Source organism: Hypomesus nipponensis, chromosome 11, assembly GCF_054491055.1.
Source record: "Hypomesus nipponensis isolate SF chromosome 11, ASM5449105v1, whole genome shotgun sequence".
NCBI lineage: Eukaryota > Metazoa > Chordata > Actinopteri > Osmeriformes > Osmeridae > Hypomesus > Hypomesus nipponensis.
This window is the reverse complement of record NC_140371.1, coordinates 22,116,487-22,139,959: the sequence shown is the minus strand read 5'-3', so window position 1 is coordinate 22,139,959 and position 23,473 is coordinate 22,116,487. Positions and strand designations below refer to the sequence as shown.

Below are 23,473 nucleotides of genomic sequence, written 5' to 3'. Positions count from 1 at the left end.
GGGAGCCGTTGAAATCTAAAAAATATGTTTTCATGCTTTATTCCAAATCAATTATACAACAAAATCGCTATTATAATACTTGTATCTATATATGGTTGTAGATATCGTGAATGCTTATGTTTTATTTAAATTAATAGCAGGCTTTTTTCTGGATTTCAACTGTTCCCATGGCAGTGGCGATAGCGTCAGGGTCCTACATGTCACTTCAAAACATTTGGCGCAAGAATTGGTAGGTTGAAAATAATGAATAGGATATGATGAATACTCGATCCAAGATCGATTGAAAACAGAGGGATTAAATTGATTTATAACCAAATGCTGCTTGTTTATGACCCAGACAAGGAATGTATACATTTGTATTGCATACGATAACTATAGTGGTAACTAAACTACTACGCGAGATCTAGCTAGCTAGTCAAGTAAGATAGCTCTAAGATCTAGGTCGACCAAGTACTAGTGCTACGGTAGTTAATTATTTTTATCACGATAAAATACATTAGTGACTAGACTGACCTCGATGCTAGTGCACTGAAGATACTCTGGACAGTTTTTAAAGTTTGGATATCGTTAGATCACGTTGAGCCACTCGTGTGACACCTTTCCTGCAGTGCTTGGCTGTAGCACATACGGTGTTTTAATGCATAGGCTACAATGAAACCTACGTATAACTTTCTCTTTCTATGACAAATAGTTTATTTGTAAAAGATTGTACCCATAACCAAATTAAGAGCGTGTTAACGACGCACGTTTATTGTTAAAATGGTTCCAAACGTGGCACAGATTCCATACATCGACGTCTTTTTTTTCTTTTCAGATTACAGACGCTTCCGGTGCCTTTTCAGTATGCCTCCCCACAAGTTTGTCATTAAGGTGAGTGAAAAGATGGGTAGCATTGAGGACAGCAGCACTGGCTATGTTGGTGTCAAAGTAATAAATAACTATTCTAGTACTTAGCTAAGTCATGACTTATCTTAGTATAGCACTTTTTAAAGTTACCACTAGAGGGTAATGTTGATGTACATTTCAAAAGGGTTGATCCTCCTTTGAAGCTTTTATTTCGCAACCGAGTTTAGCTTGTTGTGAAAGTCTTGGAGGACTTTCACCACTTCACTTTTTCACTTTCTTTTTGTAAATCAAACTAATGCATGTCATAGATTTACACAAGTTTGCGATCTCCGAAGGCCTAGTCCTAGACTATCTTCTTCCACTCTTATATCGTAGCGTATCAAACATCCGGTGCTTTTAAAGGTCCGTACCTTATTCGCTGATACTGGTGTTAATTCTTCTTCCCAAGTATAAATAGCCCCAGAGATACAGGGCTGAAGAATGTCTTTTACTACACACAGCCACAAGCAGTCAGGCCCTATCGGTAGTAATTCTCTTCAGATGTGTTGCGTAAGTGCAGGAAAAGCCACTGGTCTCCCCTTGTGTTGATGTTTCATTTATTAAAAGTTCAGGGTAAGGATTGAGAGGACGTTTGCACTGATCTCTCTCATCCTCTGCATACCATGTGTGCCTGCTTGACCAAATATTGCCCGCACTTTCTTGATCCCTTTCATATGTACGGGCTGTTGGATGCATACGTGTGCCTTTCCTGCTTTCTCCCTGGCTGTAGCCAGCTAGCTGTGGGAGAGTGGAACCCTGGAGGTTCACTGAAGGTTTCATTCCCAGCGGGCACATAATGATACTGTTGTGTTACTTTCCCTGAGAAAAATCGACCATGCCCAACCACGGAACCACAAACAAGCTTGTTAGGATTGGAAAAAACAAACAATGGCTTTTAAGACGCTTCTTTCTGCTCTTCTTGCGCAAGACTGACAGATGCCACGTTGTTTGGAGTAAATGATTTTCACTGTGTACACGAGAAGTGAAGGCCTTTCTTCTTTAAAGAGCTACACACTCAACTATGATATTATTGACTAATCTATGGCACCAAGGGATGTGGGCTGTGCTGCAACAGCATGTGTGTGCGTGTCTGTGTGTGTGTGTGTCTGCATGTGTGTGCGTGTGTGCGTGTGTGTGTCTGCATGTGTGTGTGTGTATTTTTGTGTGTGTGTGCCAGGACACCGGCTCCTCAGATGTTTGGGAGCTGCAGCTCTCCCTGGTCTGGTCTGAGGAGCAGCAGCAGGGTGTGTGTGCTCCTGCCCAGAGGATCCTCAGTAACTGGCCCTCCTCTAGGCTCCCCACAGACCCTGCAGGCTGCACACAGCTCTGGGACTTCACCCTCATCACCCTGCAGGCTGCCTCCTGTTACCCCCACTGGTGGCTTCTTACCCGTCTGATGTTGATAGAGGCATGGAGGCAGGAGATGTTGTGCTGCAGTGAGACACTTTAAGGTTCTGCGTCACAGTGCCATGTCAGAGGTTTGTGTGCTGTTTAGTCGTGTTGGCACTCTACAGATGAGCTCACACCTGACCACACGTGACTAGGTTCATCTTTGGCCAGCTCAGAGCAGCATGATCAGGGGACGGTGGAAGGTGCACGGTGTGGCTGTCTGAGCAGTGTTGAGGAGAGGATAGTGCCAGGGTCCGTGGTTCCCTGTGTTGCCTCGTGATGTTGACATTCCCCAGCAAGGCTAAGCTCCTTCACCCTGGTCTCTGTCTGCGGAGGTTCACTGCGGAGCTCCTGTTTGCTGAGTGTTACCTGGAGACATTCCTGTCTGTTCTTGCTGCTGGAATTCCTCTCCTGGGTTGTGTCCTGTGTATCAACCAGCGCAGAGCTCCCAGGTGAGCCAGCATCCATGTGAATGGAGGAAACTTTGCACACAAAAACACCATAGCGGTTTCTGTAAATAACAGAAAGCCTCAGTGCACATAGAATGAACCTTAATCATGATTTGGTTCGTGTTTTCACCTCCTTTTAAAGAGGGCTGTGACCCGGTTGGGGTCTGTGAGAATGGAAAGGTTGTTCTTTGCTGGGGTACGAATGCCAGGTGATTCACTGAGCTGTTCACCCAGAGACCTGGGCCTCCCAGCAGGCTGGTCTTACCTGAGCTGTTCACCCAGAGACCTGGGCCTCCCAGCAGGCCGGTCTGTCCCACAGATCTGAAGAGCTCCCCTGGGTCGCTTGCTGAGCTGTGCTCCCCTTGACTGGGAGGAAAGAGTAAGTTTTATTGAGTGAGACCGCATCTGTTGCCCCCTCTCTCTCAGTGTAAACATGTGTGGCTGGTTAGTGTTAGCCTGCGAGCTAAGTGCAGGCGAAGGGGGTCTGGTTCTTATACGGCTTGATAGCGATGGCAAAGGCCAGGGAGGTGGGGAGGCGTGCTCCAGGCCTCTGGGCCCAGCGCCCAGCTCTCAGCAGCGTTGGTGGGACTCTGGGAGAGAGATAAGGGGAAGGTAGCGGGTGTCCTGGGAACTGAGGGTGATGTAGACCAGATCCTTGGACACCAGGGAGAAAAGGGAAAGGCTGCAGCAGTATTGCTTCACCGTTTGTCTGCTTACTGATTAGACCCAGAAAGTAGAAAGGCTTTGTCGTGCTGGGGCAGCAGTGAAGCAGGAGACCGCAAGGGTTGAAAGGTAGTTCTGTTTTGGCAGGTCATGCTGATCAGATCCTTGCCTAGGGAGGGAACTAGAATAGAAAGGTTAGGTTATCGGGTGCTTTCGTGCACAGTAAGAGCACACAAAAGGTTGCTGAATGAAAGACTTGGTATTGAGTAGCAGCTAGCCTCTGGTGGTTGGGCTCCACACCCTCTACACCACTTTCTAAACACTGAAGCAGCAACAAAGAAGAGCTGGCCCAGTTTAGTGTAAAGAGATGAACTTCCTCTGCTCTTAATCGGGTTCTTTTTTTCCATCACAATCGTCAAAACACAATGTGTGGGTTTCCTAGAGCTAACAGACACTTTGAGCTGAGTGGTTAAGTGTATTTATAGAAATTCACGAGCCCGGTTTGCACAGTAAGGATACCCAAACAGAAACAAGCGACTGTAAACTAACCCCTCTGTCTTATCCCTAACCCTAAACCTAACCAGATGGCCATCATCAGAGAGGCAGTTTGAAACTGTATTGAGCATTTGAGATAACACACAGGACTACCCAAACATACAAACAGGTATTCGTCACCCATTCAAATCTATATCCAAAGGCCATACATGGATTTCTAATTAGGATGGAATTCTCAGCCTCTTTTAAGATGAGCTGTGTGCTCGGAGATGATAACACACTTGTGGTTTCTATTACGTCCGACACAAAAGACCAGGCCGGCCTGGATGGCTTGAGGAGATGGACTGTGACTGACATCTTTGGAAGAGCTCATCACTGGGAGGTCAGAGGTCATCGGAGAGGCCCACTGGTCAGTCTTTGTGGGGGAAGATGACAGGGTCTATTCTAATCACATGACACGGCTGTATTCTCAGCCTTTATACCCCCGGGGAAAATGATTCAATGAGGCCAAGTGCCTAATTGATTTTTTTTTCTTTTCTTCTTCTTTTAGGTGTTTTTTGGTAGAGGTTTGTAAAGGTGACAAACCACATGCTGATTGCCTACAGAGCCAAACTGTAGTTACTCTTCCCCAAAGGGCAGGTCTAGATAATGAGCTGTTCACAGAAGTGTCCCCTAATCAAAGCTCGTTGAGAGTGTGATTGTGTTAGTTTGTTTGCATTCCAGAGGGCCTCCTGCTTTCTGAGAAGCCTGAAACATCACATGCTGTTTTCGTGAGGGACAGACTAATGCTTATCATTAATGTCCAGTTCTCAGTCTGGCCTGGTCGGCTTCTCTAATGTGATAAAAGGAAGCTATTCCGCGGCTAGCTGTCTGGCTTGCTGCCCAAACACAACTCAGTCAGGGACTTGTGCAGCCTTTCAGGGGGTTTGGCCTCCTGCTTCACTCCCACTGGTGCTCCCTCGAACTTGACGTATCGATCACTCTCCTTCTGTCTATCCAGAATCCAGAGTTTTAGCATGTGTTCTTAATAAGGAACAAAATAATAATGAAAATGGATGGATTGGCATGTTTTCATTACCTGTCTTTTGGAGATTGATCACGGCCGTTCGCTAAACGTCACTCACTCTGACTGGCAGTGACTCCATGCCCCTTCAGAGCTCTGCTTAAGTTAAACATGGCACTTCCATGGGAACATTCCTGACCCTGACTGTAATGCTGGAGGGTCTGATGGAGGCAGAGGGCAGGGTCTGATGGAGGCAGGGGGCAGGGTCTGATGGAGGCAGGGGGCAGGGTCTGATGGAGGCAGAAAGCAGGGCAGGGTCTGATGGAGGCAGAGAGCAGGGCAGGGTCTGATGGAGGCAGAGAGCAGGGTCTGATGGAGGCAGAGAGCAGGGTAGGGTCTGATGGAGGCAGAGAGCAGGGTCTGATGGAGGCAGAGAGCAGGGCAGGGTCTGATGGAGGCAGAGAGCAGGGTCTGATGGAGGCAGGGAGCAGGGCAGGGTCTGATGGAGGCAGAGAACAGGGTCTGATGGAGGCAGAGAGCAGGGCAGGGTCTGATGGAGGCAGAGAGCAGGGTCTGATGGAGGCAGAGAGCAGGGCAGGGTCTGATGGAGGCAGAGAGCAGGGTCTGATGGAGGCAGAGGGCAGGGTCTGATGGAGGCAGAGGGCAGGGTCTGATGGAGGCAGAGAGCAGGGTCTGATGGAGGCAGAGGGCAGGGTCTGATGGAGGCAGAAAGCAGGGCAGGGTCTGATGGAGGCAGAAAGCAGGGCAGGGTCTGATGGAGGCAGGGAGCAGGGCAGGGTCTGATGGAAGCAGAGAGCAGGGCAGGGTCTGATGGAGGCAGAGAGCAGGGCAGGGTCTGATGGAGGCAGGGAGCAGGGCAGGGTCTGATGGAGGCAGGGAGCAGGGCAGGGTCTGATGGAGGCAGAGAGCAGGGCAGGGTCTGATGGAGGCAGGGAGCAGGGCAGGGTCTGATGGAGGCAGGGAGCAGGGCAGGGTCTGATGGAGGCAGAGAGCAGGGCAGGGTCTGATGGAGGCAGGGAGCAGGGCAGGGTCCCAAGGCCAGAACAGCAGTCAGCATGTGCAGGAAGTCGGCGTGGGACTTCTCGGCCCTGCGCTGTGTGATTGACAGTCCCCGGCCTGCCTCCTCTCTGCTTTCCCACGCGCTGGTAACTGTCGGGACCAGTCAGCTGAAAGCGGCGCTCATCCGTGGATCACCAGCAGACAAAGGAGGAGAGGGCCGGAGAATGCAGATCTGTCTGTAGAGACCAGCAGATCTCTATCTCTCTAACTCTCCATCTCTCTATTACTCTCTCTCTCTGACTCTCTCTCTCCCCCTTATCTCTCTCTACACACACACACACACACACGCACACACACACAAAGACACAAAGACACACACACAAAGACACACACACACACACAGTTGGTATATAACAGGAGCTCTGTTCTTGTGCATGGCTTTTGTTGTGTTTAAACGGTCCAACCAAGTTAATGAAATGTGTTGTATTATTGTATTCATATTTATTATTAGGGATGGGCATTAGGATGAACGCCCAGTTTTAGAAAACTACCTAAATATTATCTTTCAAAGATACAGCTAAGTGCAGGCTACCTCCCGGTCATTTTATTAAACTGCTAACCGGGACATTTACGTCAAAGTGTACTTCCTTCATCCACCATAAGGGGGCGCTCCCTCCCCGGGGCCGGGTCAGCCTGGGCTGTCACAGCTGCTGCTGGCTCTTACAGCCTTCGGCTCGGCACTCTGAGAACTGGTGTGAGTGTGTTTCTGTGTGAGAACCATGTCAGTTTTTGGGATGCTCAGTCCCTCGGCCGTCTGACTCATCTTGGTGTGTCTCAGCTCCCATGCCATATACGGCATCGTCTAGCCTGCTCGTGAGTGTGTGTGTTTGTGTGAGTGTGTGTGAGTGAGTGTGTGTTTGTTCGTGCGTGAACACTGTGTCACTCCATTCAGGTAGACGTCTTGAGTGCTTTATCTCTCCTGAGGAGAGCTGTTCCTCTGTGTGGCGCTGCGGGTGGTCCCCAGTCCATCCATCACAGACCTGTCTGGAGAGAGAGGGTTCACACAACACACAAGTCTCATTCCCTGCTCTCTGGTGGGCAGGTCCTGCGCTCGTGGAAACCTTAATCAGGCCGGCTCAGGAGGGATGGAACGGCAACTTAACCAGCCGTAGCTTTTCTTGCCCCTCGGTCCCATGGGAGTTATTGTTGATGACATGGTGACGTAGCGCATCAGGAATCAGCTCTGCAGCATCGCTGAGGCGCTCTCTTCCCCAGCCCTCTGCTCCCCAGCCCTCTGCTCCCCAGCCCTCTGCTCCCCAGCCCTCTGCTCCCCAGCCCTCTGCTCCCCAGCCCTCTCCTCCCTCAGCCCTCTGCTCCCCAGCCCTCTCCTCCCTCAGCCCTCTGCTCCCCAGCCCTCTCCTCCCTCAGCCCTCTGCTCCCCAGCCCTCTCCTCCCTCAGCCCTCTGCTCCCCAGCCCTCTCCTCCCTCAGCCCTCTGCTCCCCAGCCCTCTGCTCCCCAGCCCTCTGCTCCCCAGCCCTCTGCTCCCCAGCCCTCTGCTCCCCAGCCCTCTGCTCCCTCAGCCCTCTCCTCCCTCAGCCCTCTCCTCCCAGCCCTCTGCTCCCCAGCCCTCTGCTCCCCAGCCCTCTCCTCCCTCAGCCCTCTGCTCCCCAGCCCTCTCCTCCCTCAGCCCTCTGCTCCCCAGCCCTCTGCTCCCCAGCCCTCTGCTCCCCAGCCCTCTGCTCCCCAGCCCTCTGCTCCCCAGCCCTCTCCTCCCTCAGCCCTCTCCTCCCTCAGCCCTCTGCTCCCCAGCCCTCTGCTCCCCAGCCCTCTGCTCCCCAGCCCTCTGCTCCCCAGCCCTCTGCTCCCCAGCCCTCTCCTCCCTCAGCCCTCTCCTCCCTCAGCCCTCTGCTCCCCAGCCCTCTCCTCCCTCAGCCCTCTGCTCCCCAGCCCTCTCCTCCCAGCCCTCTCCTCCCAGCCCTCTCCTCCCCAGCCCTCTCCTCCCCAGCCCTCTCCTCCCTCAGCCCTCTGCTCCCCAGCCCTCTGCTCCCCAGCCCTCTGCTCCCCAGAGGACAGATGAGATGGGGAAGCTCGCTAGCTCACCAGATAAGTAATAAGTGTGAGTCCCATGTAGGCTGAGGCCTTACTGTTGCAGCCTGGGTGAAATCTGTCCTCAGCCCTTTGCTGCATGCCCCCCCCCCTCTCTCTCTCTCTCTCTCTGCCCCTCTCTTTCTCTTTCTCTCTCTATGCCTCTCTCTCTCTCTCTGCCTCTCTCTCTCTCTCTCTGCCTCTCATGTCACACAGTCAAGTAAAGCCTGAAAAATGCCCCAAAACGTGTATCTATAAAGAGATGTATAGAGTACGATATATGAGTATAGAGATGGCTAGACAATGAAAGAGAGGAGGATGGGAAGATGGGGTCGACTTGGGGAGGTGTCTGGGTGGGAGTGGGGTCGACTTGGGGAGGTGTCTGGGTGGGAGTGGGGTCGACTTGGGGAGGTGTCTGGGTGGGAGTGGGGTCGACTTGGGGAGGTGTCTGGGTGGGAGTGGGGTCGACTTGGGGAGGTGTCTGGGTGGCAGTGGGGTCATGGTGGTTTGTCTTCCTGTCAGTCACTCTCTCTGATGCCCTTTGTTGTCTGAGCCGACCGGCCCTGAGCAACCTGTGGGTGTGTGTCTTTGTGTGTCAGTGTGGGAACTCTGCAGTGCTGGTGGATCTCTACTCTCTGCCTCTGGGCTGGATCACCACAGAACACATAGAGGTAAGGAACCAGACAACAGTGTGTGTGTGTGTGTGTGTGTGTCATCCAGTGTCTGCATTTAAACATGCCCTGCCTGGTGGGGCAGCTACAAAGACAACAGCACCAGGGAGGAATCCACAAGTACCACTGGGTCTTTATCCTTTTCCATTCTTTTCATTGTCACATGTACTCCTGCTCCTCTCTTTCGTCCCCTGTCTTGTAGGTCTCAGCCCAGGCCAGCACACCCCTCCCTCACCCTCATCTTTACTAGCTTTGCCTGGGACCAGGACCTCCCTTCTCCTGGTCGTTTGTGTCGTGCACTGCCACCACGCTGGGCCCTGTAAACACCCGTAGATGTTCAACTCTGACCTCTTCTCCACAGGAAGTGACAGACCTGATCAGAGGGGCTGTGGACCAGAGGGTGAAGCTGCTTAAAGAGACCTACTACAGGAAAGGCCTGCCCAAGCACAAGAAAGAGCCAGCTCCTGCAGAAACACTCCGTGTACAAGGTATCCTCTCCAGGTCATGCTGCGACCTGCACACAGCGCCCATCCCTGCACACAATGCCCCTCCCTACCATGCCCGCACTGCTAGGCACTCATACCACAGGTCTCCATCCTGCCCCCTCTAAACCACCAACCAATCACAATCACAGACTGGGCCAGTTTCCACTCTCACTGTTCCAACCAGGTGTGTTTTTCTAAATACAATCTCTGTGTAAACAAAAGACACATGATTGATCTGGGTTCCTTACTCCAATCCATTACTCGTAGTATAGGCTGAACACACAGGAGTGCCTCTCTTAGTGGGCTGGGAACAGCAGTGCTGGAAGGTGGAGTGAGAGTGTGATGGTTACCTGTAGGGTGTGGAAGGAGGAGGGAACACAGAACGAGTCTGGACACGGCGACTCTCGACATGCAGGGCGTGACCTGGGGAGGCCTGGGACATGAACTGGGTTTGGATTGGCAGACACACAGGGAGCCCAGGTATGTTCCTGCAGAGCGCCTGCCATGCTGGCTTCTGTTGGCGCCAGGGACACACCTATGGCAAAATATGTGTCGGTTGCATACCGTCAGTACCCAACATCCTTGCCTTATGAACACAGCAGCAAATGAGCCGCATGACATCCGTTAATGCTTTATGACTTATGTCACAGAGCCTGCTGAAATGTGAAAAGACGAATGATCTCATCCTATAGAAGAACCAAGGACAGAGCATTCTGAACATATTCTATCAACGACCCTGCAGTTCTGTTAAATATGCATGCTGAAGGTGATGTTGGCTCTCTGTCTTCTCCCACACACACACACACACACACACACACACAGAGAGAGATATGTTAGTGGTGTGTGTCTCTGTATCTTTTATTGTGTGTGTGAGTAACTGTGAGTTAGAGATATATCCTTCCCTTGGGCTAGGGGAGAACAGGCTGACAGTCTTGGGTTACTGAAAAACCTGACTCATATTCCCAGTGACAAACTGACGAGAGACAGACAGGCCTTATGATGAAGAACCCACTGAGGTTAACTGTAGAGACCCAGACTGAGAGGGAGGGAGGGAGGGAGGGAGGGAGGGAGGGAGGGAGGGAGGGAGGGAGGGAGGGAGGGAGGGAGGGAGAGAGGGAGGGAGGGAGGAAAGAGAGAAGGCGGAAGAGAGAGTTGGGAGGGAAAGAGCGAGAGAGAGAGGGAGCAATGGAGAGAAAGACAGTGAAGGACAGACATGTAGCTACATCAGCAGTAAGATGGGCGTTAGTGTAATCACACTACATGTAGCATCGCCAACAAAACCAACAGAACATATTTCAGTTTGATTAATACCCGTTTGGTGTTTTTCCTCTTTGACGACAAAAAGCTGCGTAGCCCTGTTTCCAACCGTTTCCATGCTGGTGAGTTTGAATGGCAGTATGAACATCAACAGAACAAAAACTGATTAACAAAACGAAAACACACATAATCCAACATAATAGGCGGCTATAACAACACAGAAGTACAATCATTATTTTGCTGCTGATCAACAAAAACGGAGATTGCCAAAAAGTCGCTGGTGTAAAACGTGGCTAAATCTAACAACATTGTCGCTAAATTGGCAACACAGTTTAACAGATAGTATTAACCGGTAAACATTGTCGGTTAACGATTATATGGTGAGCATCCCTACTTGTGAGTGAGCGTCAAGACATTCTTCTTCTTTTGTTGGCGCGCGTGAGGGAGACTCCTGCCCTGAGACGGTGCAGGCAGAGTGTGAGGAGAGGGGTCATTATGGGCAGAGGCTCATAAGAGGGAAACCTAGCAGACCCCAGGCTGGGTATTAAGTACTGGGGTCGTCTATTCTGCTCACAGGTCAAACGCTGACCTGCTAATCCTCACAGAACCTTCCAACTGGGGCTAGCGGGGCGCGGGGGGGGGGACTAGAAGCGCGGGTTTTGCGTGCGGATGCGAATGTGCATCGTTTCTTTGAGGACAGCTACATTACACACATACGGGTGTGAAACTTTTTCCGGACAACTGCGTGTGTGGGAGGTGGAGGAGCTGGCTGGGAGAGGCTGTGTGGGACAGGAATAGGCTGGCCTAGAGGGCTGACATGTCTGTTGTAGGAGGGGTATTCTGGGTATTCAGGGTCTTGTGAGAGACAGTGTTTGTGCTGGTGCCAGTGTGGATTCACGGAGGCTTGTGCCAATACTGTGAAGAACAGCCCGAGCGTCAACAGCTGTTGCCACCGTAAATGAGCCATCAACAGTTCTGTCCCTACATGGGTGCGCTACTTTTGTGCGAATCAGGTTCTCTGTTCTATGTACCTGTGTGTCAGAAGGGGTTTTTATTGACAGGCAACACAAATCCAACACCAGTCCCCAGGTTCTTATCAACATCGGCCAATTTCCAACTGTCAGTTTTAGCTGGCCTTTTTTAATAGTATTTTTTATATATTTTTTCATGAATTCATGATTAGCTCATAGTGATTTGATTTATTTATGTTTCTTCGAGGCCTGAACGAAGGGAACTTTTCCCACCAAACATCTTGGCTTGGTCCAGCCAGACTGGACAGGGTGGAGCTTCTGTTGGGGGCAGAGAGAGGCTGGGAGAGGGAGGCTGGGAGAGAGGCTGGGAGAGAGAGGCTGGGAGAGGGAGGCTGGGAGAGGGAGGCTTGGAGAGGGAGGCTGGGAGAGGGAGGCTGGGAGAGGGACGCTGGTGGAGAGGGAGGCTGGGAGAGGGAGGCTGGTGGAGAGGGAGGCTGGGAGAGAGAGGCTGGGAGAGGGAGGCTGGGAGAGAGAGGCTGGGAGAGGGAGGCTGGGAGAGGGAGGCTGGGAGAGGGAGGCTGGGAGAGGGAGGCTGGGAGAGGGAGGCTGGGAGAGAGAGGCTGGGAGAGAGAGGCTGGGAGAGGGAGGCTGGGAGAGGGAGGCTGGTAGAGGGAGGCTGGGAGAGGGAGGCTGGGAGAGGGAGGCTGGCAGAGGGAGGCTGGCAGAGGGAGGCTGGGAGAGGGAGGCTGGGAGAGAGGCTGGGAGAGGGAGGCTGGGAGAGGGAGGCTGTAGAGGGAGGCTGGGAGAGGGAGGCTGGGAGAGAGGCTTGGAGAGGGAGGCTGGGAGAGGGAGGCTGGGAGAGGGAGGCTGGGAGAGGGAGGCTGGGAGAGGGAGGCTGGGAGAGGGAGGCTGGTGGAGAGGGAGGCTGGGAGAGGGAGGCTGGGAGAGGGAGGCTGGGAGAGGGAGGCTGGGAGAGAGAGGCTGGGAGAGGGAGGCTGGGAGAGAGAGGCTGGCAGAGGGAGGCTGGCAGAGGGAGGCTGGCAGAGGGAGGCTGGTAGAGGGAGGCTGGTGGAGAGGGAGGCTGGAAGAGAGGCTGGGAGAGAGGCTGGGAGAGGGAGGCTGGGAGAGGGAGGCTGGTGGAGAGGGAGGCTGGGAGAGGGAGGCTGGGAGAGGGAGGCTGGGAGAGGGAGGCTGGGAGAGGGAGGCTGGGAAAAGGAGGCTGGGAGAGAGAGGCTGGGAGAGAGAGGCTGGGAGAGAGAGGCTGGGAGAGAGGCTGGGTCTGGCACGGCCCGCTCTCCCTGGGACGTTCCTGGGGCTGGCTGCTGGCTGCTGACTACTGACTGCTGGCTGCTGACTGCTGACTGCTGGCTGCTGACTGCTGACTGCTGGCTGCTGACTGCTGACTGCTGGCTGCTGGCTGCTGGCTGCTGGCTGCTGACTGCTGGCTGCTGACTGCTGGCTGCTGGCTGCTGACTGCTGGCTGCTGGCTGCTTGCTGCTGGCTGCTGACTGCTGGCTGCTGGCTGCTGGCTGCTGGCTGCTGGCTGCTGGCTGCTGACTGCTGGCTGCTGGCTGCTGACTGCTGGCTGCTGGCTGCTGGCTGCTGGCTGCTGGCTGCTGACTGCTGACTGCTGACTGCTGACTGCTGGCTGCTGGCTGCTGGCTGCTGGCTGCTGGCTGCTGGCTGCTGGCTGCTGACTGCTGGCTGCTGGCTGCTGACTGCTGACTGATGGCTGCTGACTGCTGACTGCTGACTGCTGACTGCTGGCTGCTGGCTGCTGGCTGCTGGCTGCTGGCTGCTGACTGCTGGCTGCTGGCTGCTGGCTGCTGGCTGCTGGCTGCTGGCTGCTGGCTGCTGGCTGCTGGCTGCTGGCTGCTGGCTGCTGGCTGCTGGCTGCTGGCTGCTGACTGCTGACTGCTGGCTGCTGGCTGCTGGCTGCTGGCTGCTGGCTGCTGGCTGCTGGCTGCTGGCTGCTGGCTGCTGGCTGCTGGCTGCTGGCTGCTGGCTGCTGGCTGCTGGCTGCTGGCTGCTGGCTGCTGGCTGCTGACTGCTGGCTGCTGGCTGCTGGCTGCTGGCTGCTGGCTGCTGACTGCTGACTGCTGGCTGCTGGCTGCTGGCTGCTGGCTGCTGGCTGCTGGCTGCTGGCTGCTGGCTGCTGGCTGCTGGCTGCTGGCTGCTGACTGCTGGCTGCTGGCTGCTGGCTGCTGGCTGCTGGCTGCTGGCTGCTGACTGCTGGCTGCTGGCTGCTGGCTGCTGGCTGCTGGCTGCTGGCTGCTGGCTGCTGGCTGCTGGCTGCTGGCTGCTGGCTGCTGGCTGCTGGCTGCTGGCTGCTGGCTGCTGACTGCTGACTGATGGCTGCTGACTGCTGACTGCTGACTGCTGACTGATGGCTGCTGACTGCTGGCTGCTGACTGCTGGCTGATGGCTGCTGACTGCTGACTGCTGACTGCTGACTGATGGCTGCTGACTGCTGGCTGCTGGCTGCTGGCTGCTGGCTGCTGACTGCTGACTGCTGGCTGCTGGCTGCTGGCTGCTGACTGCTGGCTGCTGGCTGCTGGCTGCTGGCTGCTGGCTGCTGGCTGCTGGCTGCTGGCTGCTGGCTGCTGGCTGCTGACTGCTGGCTGCTGGCTGCTGGCTGCTGGCTGCTGGCTGCTGGCTGCTGGCTGCTGGCTGCTGGCTGCTGGCTGCTGACTGCTGACTGCTGGCTGCTGGCTGCTGACTGCTGGCTGCTGGCTGCTGGCTGCTGGCTGCTGGCTGCTGGCTGCTGGCTGCTGGCTGCTGGCTGCTGACTGCTGACTGCTGGCTGCTGGCTGCTGGCTGCTGGCTGCTGGCTGCTGACTGCTGGCTGCTGGCTGCTGGCTGCTGGCTGCTGGCTGCTGGCTGCTGGCTGCTGGCTGCTGACTGCTGACTGATGGCTGCTGACTGCTGACTGCTGACTGCTGACTGCTGGCTGCTGGCTGCTGGCTGCTGGCTGCTGGCTGCTGACTGCTGACTGCTGGCTGCTGGCTGCTGGCTGCTGGCTGCTGGCTGCTGGCTGCTGGCTGCTGACTGCTGACTGCTGACTGCTGACTGCTGGCTGCTGACTGCTGGCTGGACGCAGGGAGCAGAACCCGGCGGCCATGTTTCTGTTATTTGATATGACAGTGAGAGACACTCGGGCTCCTCCGGAGTTAAAGAGCGTCTCGGTGGTTCCCTTGTCTGGAAGCCCGGCCCTTCTCCCTCTCCCTCCCTGCCCCTGCGCGCTGGGCTGGGAAACCCCACGTCAAATGGGACCCGTCTGAATAGCATTCTTTTCTCTCATCATACTGTGTGAACTCTCCAGGAGATACTCCGAGTGTGTGCGGGGGTATTTATTTTGTTGCTCCTGTTGTAGTTCTGTAGTTAGTTTAGCCACTGTGTGTGTGTCGTGCCTCTCTGCTTAACTAAACTGTAAGAGTACCCTGATCTAGATTTGCTTCTAAGTAGTAAGCGGTGCATTGTGTACATTTGGGAGTGTGTCTGTGTGTATTTTTACACACACACACATTGTGTGTGTTTGGCTTCTTAGAATGTAAACTGAGAAGGCCTCTTTTACCACGGTCTGGGTTAACGTGCCATTTCAGACGTCCAGAGCACATTAGCAGATGTGTGGAGTGTCAGGGTATCGATCCAGCCTGCTGATCCTGCCTCCCTCCGCGCCGCCTCAGGAACCCAGCCCTGGAGCTGCTCCCCTCCCACACACTGACCCTCGAGGCAGGGCAAGGCAGGTATGAGGCCTGGGTAGAGTGTCCTGCATCTCTAGAGGCAGGGCAGACCTGGGTCTCTCTCTCCCTGCACAGGTGCCAGGGCTTAGGAGGAGGGAGGGACACCTGCCAGCCTGTTTCCCCCAGCCACGGCAGGCCGGAGAGGCATTTTCCCAGGCTCCCCAGATGAATGGTCACTAATAGCCGTGAGAGAGCTCCGAGGGCTGCTGGGCGCTCGCTGACTCCTCCTGGCAGCCCTCTGAAGGGGGCTTACTCTGCCTGGCCTCGGACGCAGCGGAAAAATCACAAGTGTTGCTGGATTGCTTTACTGGTGGAGAATGTGTTTATGTCTCCCTCCCTGCTAAGGACGAGGAGGAGGATGTGTAGAGGAGACGCTCACTCTCCTCTCCTCCTCCCCTTCTCTCCCCTCCTTTCTTCCCTTCCTCCCTCTCCACTTCTTCTCCTTCTCCTCTCCTATCTGCACCTCCTCTCTCCACCTCCTCTCCTCCTCTCTCCACGTCCTCTCCTTCTCTTCCCACCTCCTCTCTCCACGTCCTCTCCTCCTCTCCCCACGTCCTCTCCTCCTCTCCCCACCTCCTCTCTCCACCTCCTCTCCTCCTCTCCCCACCTCCTTTCTCCACCTCCTCTCCTCCTCTCCCCACCTCCTCTCTCCACCTCCTCTCCTCTTCTCCCCACCTCCTCTCTCCACCTCCTCTCCACCCCCTCTCCTTCTCTCTCCACCTCCTCTCCTCCTCTCTCCACCTCCTCTCCTCCTCACCTCCTCTCCTCCTCTCCCCACGTCCTCTCCTCCTCTCCTTCTCTTCCCACCTCCTCTCCCCTCCCCTCCTCCTCCTAGCGCTGGTGTTGTCCTGCCTTCTGAAGCTCAGCAGGTTTTCACTCTGGTGGACTGGTGGACATGTCAGCGAGGCCGTGGGTATTCATAATGAAACACCCTCCCTCTCTAAGCCCCTACTATACTTCCAGAAGACCTGTAACCTGTACCCCTGCTGGAACCTGTACCCCTGCCATCTCCGCCAACCCTCCTCCGGGTCTGCAAAACTTCCTATAGCCTTGCCCCTTCTCTAGATGTCTCACAAGTTATAGTAGCCGGATTATACGTTCACATTCAACTTTCCTTTCTGCCGACTCATCTGCAGTGCTGAGTGAAAGCTTGGCTGTGTTAGGAGGCTAGCTGGCTGGGTTACGTACCCTGGTACAAGGCTGTTAGGAGGCTAGCTGGCTGGGTTACCTACCCTGGTACAAGGCTGTTAGGAGGCTAGCTGGCTGGGTTACCTACCCTGGTCGGTGTGACAGGGAGGGAGGGCGGGGTAGGATTAGGAGCCAGGGGAAAGGGAGCCCTGCAACAGGAACAAAGGAATTCCAGGGCCCTGGCTGGAAATTGATCCTGGTCAGAGTGGCTCCACCCCTCCTCCCCTCCTCCCCCTCCACCCCTTCTCCCCTCCTCCCCCTCCACCGTCCTCCGCCCCTCCTCCACCTCCATCTCCCATCTCTGCTCCCTCCCCCGGTGTGTTGGGATGTTTCTGTGGTTCTGTAAATCCTGTAAGCCCCCAGCCCCACCCTGCAGCCCTCAGCACAGACTGACTCCACTGTTAACCCCCTCCCCCTTCACACACACACACACACACACCACAGACTGACTCTACTGTTAACCCCCTCCCCCTTCACACACACACACACACACACACCACAGACTGACTCTACTGTTAACCCCCTCCCCCTTCACACACACACACACACACACCACAGACTGACTCTACTGTTAACCCCCTCCCCCTTCACACACACACACGCACTCTTTCTATTACATCTTTTCTGCCCCTCTGGCTTTATCTGTCTCTCTCTCTGTCTCTCTCTTTGTTTCTCTATCTCTATCTATCTCTGTCTCTCTCTTTGTCTCTCTCTGTCTCTCTCTTTGTCTCTCTCTGTCTCTCTCTGTCTCTCTCTCTCTCTGTCTCTCTCTGTCTCTCTCTGTCTCTCTCTGTCTCTCTCTCTCTCTGTCTCTGTCTGTCTCTCTCTGTCTCTCTCTGTCTCTCTCGCTCTCTCTCTGTCTCTCTCTGTCTCTCTCGCTCTCTCTCTGTTTCTCTCTGTCTCTCTCTGTCTCTCTCTCTCTCTCTCTCTCTCTCTCTCTCTCTCTCTCTCTCTCTCTCTCTCTCTCTCTCTCTCTCTCTCTCTGTCTGTGTCTCTCTCCCCCACCCTCCTCTCCTCCAGGGTCTCCTGCAGTCTCCCAGGACATGACCGCAGGCCCAGCCAGAGCTCACACCTCTCTCTCTGCTGTGTAATTAGGGGGAATGGGATCCCAGGCACGATCACACTCTGTGCCTGCTCTGCTCTCCGCGCCACAGTCTGGCCCGGGAGACTGCACAAGCTGTCCTGAACCATCCAGCCTGACCGAGGGATGACTGGATGGCTTCAGAAGATGTCCCTGTTTCTCTGTCCTCGTTTTGTTCTGAGTTTGGGAACAGGACAGCGTCCCTTAGAGACTGTTGTCCTGGGAACAGGTGTGTTGTTGTCACAGAGAGAGCCCCACCCGTCGTGTGTGCTTGGAGAAGGTTTGGAGGGTGATCGCTAGGGGAACGCACTCATAAACATCCCCTCATCTAGAGTAACAGTACACAGTAATGCCTACCAGACCTGAAAGGTAGGAGGTTCAAAAAGTTACTCTGAATGCCGCTTGTAAAACCAATGTTTTACTGTGGATGTCGGAATCAGGCTAAACACTTGTTTTACTGCCTGCTGCTGCCTTGCTTGTCTGGTGTCGTTAGTCCTGATAGTTGGACATAGATAGAATCTCCATGTGTTCCCGGGACTGCTTCGCTTGTTTTCGATTTATAAACGCCAAGTGAGCAGATTTACAGGGAGAGGTACAGTAAGCAGGGGTCTGGACATGATGAGACCTTGACGTGAGATTTAAAGGACCAACGCAGACTGGCGCTGCGCATAACTCAGCTTCTCCTCTCTCATCCTCCCTCCCTCTCCTCTCCCTGCTCTCACATCCTCGCTCTCTCCCTCCCTCCCTCTCTATCTCCCTCCTCTCTCTCTCCCTCCTCTCTCTCCCTCCTTTCTCTCTCTCCCTCCTCTCTCTCTCTCCCTGCTCTCTCATCCTCGCTCCCTCCTCTCTCTCTCTCTCTCCCTCCTCTCTCTCTCCCTCCTCTCTCTCTCTCCCTCCTCTCTCTCTACCTCCTTTCTCTCTCTCCCTTCTCTCTCTCTCCCTCCTCTCTCTCTCTCTCTCTCTCCTCTCTCTCTCCCTCCTCCTTCTCTCTCCCTTCTCTCTCTCTCCCTCCTCTCTCTCTCTCCCTCATTTCTCTCTCTCCCCCCTCTCTCTCTCCCTCCTCTCTCTCTCTCTTTCCCTCCTCTCTCTCTCTCTTTCCCTCCTCTCTCTCTCTCCCTCCTCTCTCTCTCCCTCCACTCTCTCTCCCTCCTCTCTCTCTCCCTCCTCTCTCTCTCTCCCTCCTCTCTCTCTCCCTCCACTCTCTCTCCCTCCTCTCTCTCTTCCTCCTCTCTCTCCCTCCTCTCTCTCTCCCTCCTCTCTCTCTCTCTCCCTCCTCTCTCTCTCCCTCCTCTCTCTCCCTCCTCTCTCTCTCCCTCCACTCTCTCTCCCTCCTCTCTCTCTCCCTCCTCTCTCTCTCTCCCTCCTCTCTCTCTCCCTCCACTCTCTCTCCCTCCTCTCTCTCTTCCTCCTCTCTCTCTCCCTCCTCTCTCTCTCTCCCTCCTCTCTCTCTCTCCCTCCTCTCTCTCTCCCTCCTCTCTCTCCCTCCTCTCTCTCTCCCTCCTCTCTCTCTCCCTCCTCTCTCTCTCTCTCCCTCCTCTCTCTCTCCCTCCTCTCTCTCTCCCTCCTCTCTCTCTCTCTCCCTCCTCTCTCTCTCCCTCCTTTCTCTCCTTCCATCCAAACTCATCCTCCATCCAGACCAGCGGAAAACAAAAGGAACAATTTGGACTTAAACACTGTTCAGACAGGAAGTCTTTGTTCGGTGTTCACATTAGTTAGTAGGTTCACATAACATCTCCATCCTAAACAAAACATTATATGCTTTTTATCTGAATCAGTAAACCCGTCAACCTTCCTCCCCTGACCCCCCCCCCCCCCCTCCTCCTCCAGTCACATGTTGGAGTGTGGGTTGGCCTGCGCTACCATGCTGTGGCTTATTTTGTAACCATGACGAAGGGGTCACCCAAATGTTAAATTGAACACTCATGTGCAAATATTGTTTCAGGTGGAAGTTGAGTAGGATGATAAGACACAGTTCTCTATCGAGTCTGAGGGAGAGAGAGAGAGGATGGGGTGAGGGGTGTGGAGAGAGGAGACAGAAGAAAAGAAGGGAGGAGGGAGGGAGGGAAAGCGATGACCTTCTAGGAAAGCCCCTGATTGCTCCTTACACACGGGTAACTTCCTTATCCCCCCCATCCCCCCCCCCACACACACACACACAAACGAGGGCGGACGGGAGTCTATCATCGAAACTGATGTTTCACAAGGACAGGATTCTCTGATGTCCCACTCTCCTGCTGATTCAACACACATGCACGCTGTGCCTGTCAGTCAGACAGCTCCACATAGCCAGACAGCCCTTTCCACAGGCTCAAAACCCCCTGGGCCTGGTCCCTGGTAGAGAGGTCTGCCCCAGCCTGGTCCCTGGTAGAGAGGTCTGCCCCAGCCTGATGCCTAGTAGAGAGGTCTGCCCCAGCCTGGTCCCTGGTAGAGAGGTCTGCCCCAGCCTGGTCCCTGGTAGAGAAGTCTGCCCCAGCCTGGTCCCTGGTAGAGAGGTCTGCCCCAGCCTGATGCCTGGTAGAGAGGTCTGCCCCAGCCTGGTCCCTGGTAGAGAGGTCTGCCCCAGCCTGGTCCCTGGTAGAGGTCTGCCCCAGCCTGGTGCAGGGTAGAGAGGTCTGCCCCAGCCTGGTCCCTGGTAGAGGTCTGCCCCAGCCTGGTCCCTGGTAGAGAGGTCTGCCCCAGCCTGATGCCTGGTAGAGAGGTCTGCCCCAGCCTGGTCCCTGGTAGAGAGGTCTGCCCCAGCCTGGTCCCTGGTAGAGAGGTCTGCCCCAGCCTGGTCCCTGGTAGAGGTCTGCCCCAGCCTGGTGCAGGGTAGAGAGGTCTGCCCCAGCCTGGTCCCTGGTAGAGGTCTGCCCCAGCCTGGTCCCTGGTAGAGAGGTCTGCCCCAGCCTGGTCCCTGGCAGAGAGGTCTGCCCCAGCCTGGTCCCTGGTAGAGAGGTCTGCCCCAGCCTGGTCCCTGGTAGAGAGGTCTGCCCCAGCCTGGTCCCTGGTAGAGGTCTGCCCCAGCCTGGTCCCTGGTAGAGGTCTGCCCCAGCCTGGTGCAGGGTAAAGAGGTCTGCCCCAGCCTGGTCCCTGGTAGAGGTCTGCCCCAGCCTGGTCCCTGGTAGAGAGGTCTGCCCCAGCCTGGTCCCTGGCAGAGAGGTCTGCCCCAGCCTGGTCCCTGGTAGAGGTCTGCCCCAGCCTGGTGCAGGGTAGAGAGGTCTGCCCCAGCCTGGTCCCTGGTAGAGGTCTGCCCCAGCCTGGTGCAGGGTAGAGAGGTCTGCCCCAGCCTGGTCCCTGGTAGAGGTCTGCCCCAGCCTGGTCCCTTCTGCCCCAGCCTGGTCCCTGGTAGAGAGGTCTGCCCCAGCCTGGTCCCTGGTAGAGAGGTCTGCCCCAGCCTGGTCCCTGGTAGAGAGGTCTGCCCCAGCCTGGTCCCTGGTAGAGAGGTCTGCCCCAGCCTGGTCCCTGGTAGAGAGGTCTGCCTCAGCCTGGTGCAGCCTCGTCTCAGGGACAGTGTGTTCTGACCTCGAGCCTGTGGAACGCCTCGTGAGTCACAACATGTGAGGAGTCTGGATAGTGAGAAGGGGGATGGTCTCCCCTACCCCCCCTCCCCTCTCCCCCCCTGTCTATGGCTGTTTTAATGATCTCCTCAGGATATGACTGGAGTTAATGAAGTTGGTTCCATGGGGGCTTACCTCTGACCCTTGTCTCAATGCCTCTCACCCCGTCTCTCTCTGTACACAGCCTCCCTGGATGCTTCGCCTTGTTGACTTTTCTTTCCCTTCATTGTTTTCCCAGGAAGTGGTGAAAGCTGCAGGGGTGTGTGGTTAGTGAGTGTGTGTATGAGTGTGTGCAATTGTGTGGTTATTGTGTGTTTGTGTGTGTTATACAGACATACTTGTACGGTTTCTTCTCAAGCACCTTTTCTGTGAAGGGTGTATGCTAGTCTTGTTCTGTGGTAGATTAGGAGCCGGTGGGGTAAGCGTCATCTCACCACACTTCTGTAACGTGTTATATAATATTGATATAACATTTCACAATCCCATTACTTCTCAGGCTTTATGAGACATAATTACTGCTCTTCGTCAAGGCTGTGCTGTAGGTTCCAGAAGCCAACCACAGGATAGTCACCTTGGTTCTCTGGACTAGCTTCATGCCACAGAGAAGGGACGCTTGCTCTCAGGGGAGGCTAGAGGACTGTCTGTGAGACAGAAACATGAATGTAAGCTTAGCACGAGAGAGAGAGGCCGGGACAGGGGCCAAAACCAACTGGGCGCTGCGCAGGACTTTATAGAACTGGAGCAACAGCTGATGTCTAGAGCCTCTGTGTTGTTCCCAGTCCAGCCAGCGCTGTCAGACTGTCCTGGGAACCAGCGAGCTCAACCCACCAGGGAAGCCAGCCAGAACACTGCTTCACCAGGACACAGGCTGCTCGAGCAGTCGAAATGGGCTAAATCAAAGCTTTTCAAAACACACACAGTCATCTATGTGCAATGAAATATGCTTGTTTCCCCCGACACTGTTGATCCTAGAATGGGCAGAGAAAACAGACCCCAGATACCAATCTGCATTCCTCTCAGGACCCGTAAGTCGCCCAGAATGGTCTATGACCAAAGTCCATGTTCAAAGAAAAAAACTAACAGCTATGGAATGTATTTCCCCCCCATGGGAGCTGTGCTCCTCCTGTTGCAGGCAGGATAAACAATCATTTATTGTTGCCAATTATTACAGTATCTAGACCTTCTGCTGCATGGTGGGCGTGGCTTCCTTGTCTCTTTGCCAACCAGCCAGTGGTTGAACTTGTGTTCTGCTGTTGCACTGAACAAGTCCTGAGGTGTTGAAGTGTGCATTTTCCAGAACAGTCCGAGGTCTTCAGATATCTGACAGTAAACTCTTGGTTTCCCGTCTCAATGAGATGCCTGACGTATCAAGCTCTGGGGCCAGATATGTGGGTGATCCTTGGCCTGGGAAATAAGTTGTGGATGAATCCTTTTAAATGTTCTATCTGAAGCAGGTACTTGAGATCTGGCTAGCTGGGCCTTCGTACTTTTAGATGGGATCTGAGATGACTGGTATGTTGTTGTCAAACAGGACGCTGAGAGGTTGGGAACACCCTGGCAGTGTTCTAAATATTCTTAATCCAGTCTGACAGGTCTCACCTCTATTATCTTGGGAACATATTGACGGTAGTCTTCTCTTGGTTAACAATGGAGATTGGAGTTTCATGACTTCAGGCCATAATTTACTTTTCTTTCCTCCCCAGTTTTGGGATGATTGATTTCATCTTCTACCTTATTGGGAGTTTTTACTGCATGCTTGTTTGGACACGATTGCGTCAACGGCTTTATTTGATGTCAACAGTTCGATTCAAAGGCAAACTCCAGAGTGTTGCTCTTTGTAGAGCATAAACTGACATATTTTGAAAGCTAGCCTAAGTGTTAGAAGCCAGCAGAGGAGGAGTCTGTCAGAGACACTGCAGTGGAGGTCTGGTAGCTTCCCAGGGCTGTTGTCTTGTGTGTAGAGACCAGCTCCGTAGCGTGTTAGCCAGGCTGTTGGTTTCAGTCAACAAATTCCTCCCAGATTAGGCAACACAGCCCCATCTTTACACTGTCCGTCTTGCATTCGCCAAACAGAACAGATGCCAAGGACTCCTTCTACCTCTGGTTCTGCTGAAGGAAGAAGGAAGAGACGGGTTCTCGCATCCACTAGATGGATGATCACACACACACACACACACACACACACACACACACACAGTTAGTGAGCTCATTCGGAGCGATGCTGCACAGGGCTGAGTCGACGTGTGTGTGATCTAACAGATTCTGTTAATGAGTCAAGTCCCTGGAGACTGGCTTTCACAGTCCCTTGAGTTTTCACAGTGTCCTCTGAGAGAGGGTCATATCTCTGTAAACATTAGTTTAACACGCTCTTTGTTTCACATTTCACTTCACCCCATTAAAGAGGGTTGTGCGATGAATCTTATACCAGAGACAAACCAAAATGTGGTTGCTCAAGATAAAGCCCAGGTGATTGGCTGTGACATTTGGATTTGCTCTGTGATGCTAGTTTCTTTCCCTCATCACCTCCTCTAACCAGCGCTGTCTGTTATTG

At 54.3% G+C, this 23,473-nt stretch overlaps 1 protein-coding gene across 6 annotated transcripts in view; it reads left to right on the top strand.

The window, feature by feature from the left end:
- The first annotated feature begins 162 nt into the window (after nt 1-162).
- The window catches only part of slx4ip (SLX4 interacting protein), a 33,369-nt gene continuing 10,058 nt past the window's right edge, over nt 163-23,473 (top strand). Inside the window, exons 1-6 of one of the 6 annotated variants that reach the window (XM_084709303.1) lie at nt 163-229; nt 815-870; nt 8,590-8,661; nt 9,023-9,149; nt 9,503-9,626; nt 9,797-9,818. In XM_084709303.1, the coding sequence (XP_084565429.1) occupies nt 844-870; nt 8,590-8,661; nt 9,023-9,149; nt 9,503-9,626; nt 9,797-9,806 (360 nt within the window). In that variant the 5' untranslated portion in view covers nt 163-229; nt 815-843 and the 3' untranslated portion in view covers nt 9,807-9,818. The other 5 variants (XR_014768827.1, XR_014768826.1, XM_084709300.1 and 2 more) reach the window with 5 other exon arrangements.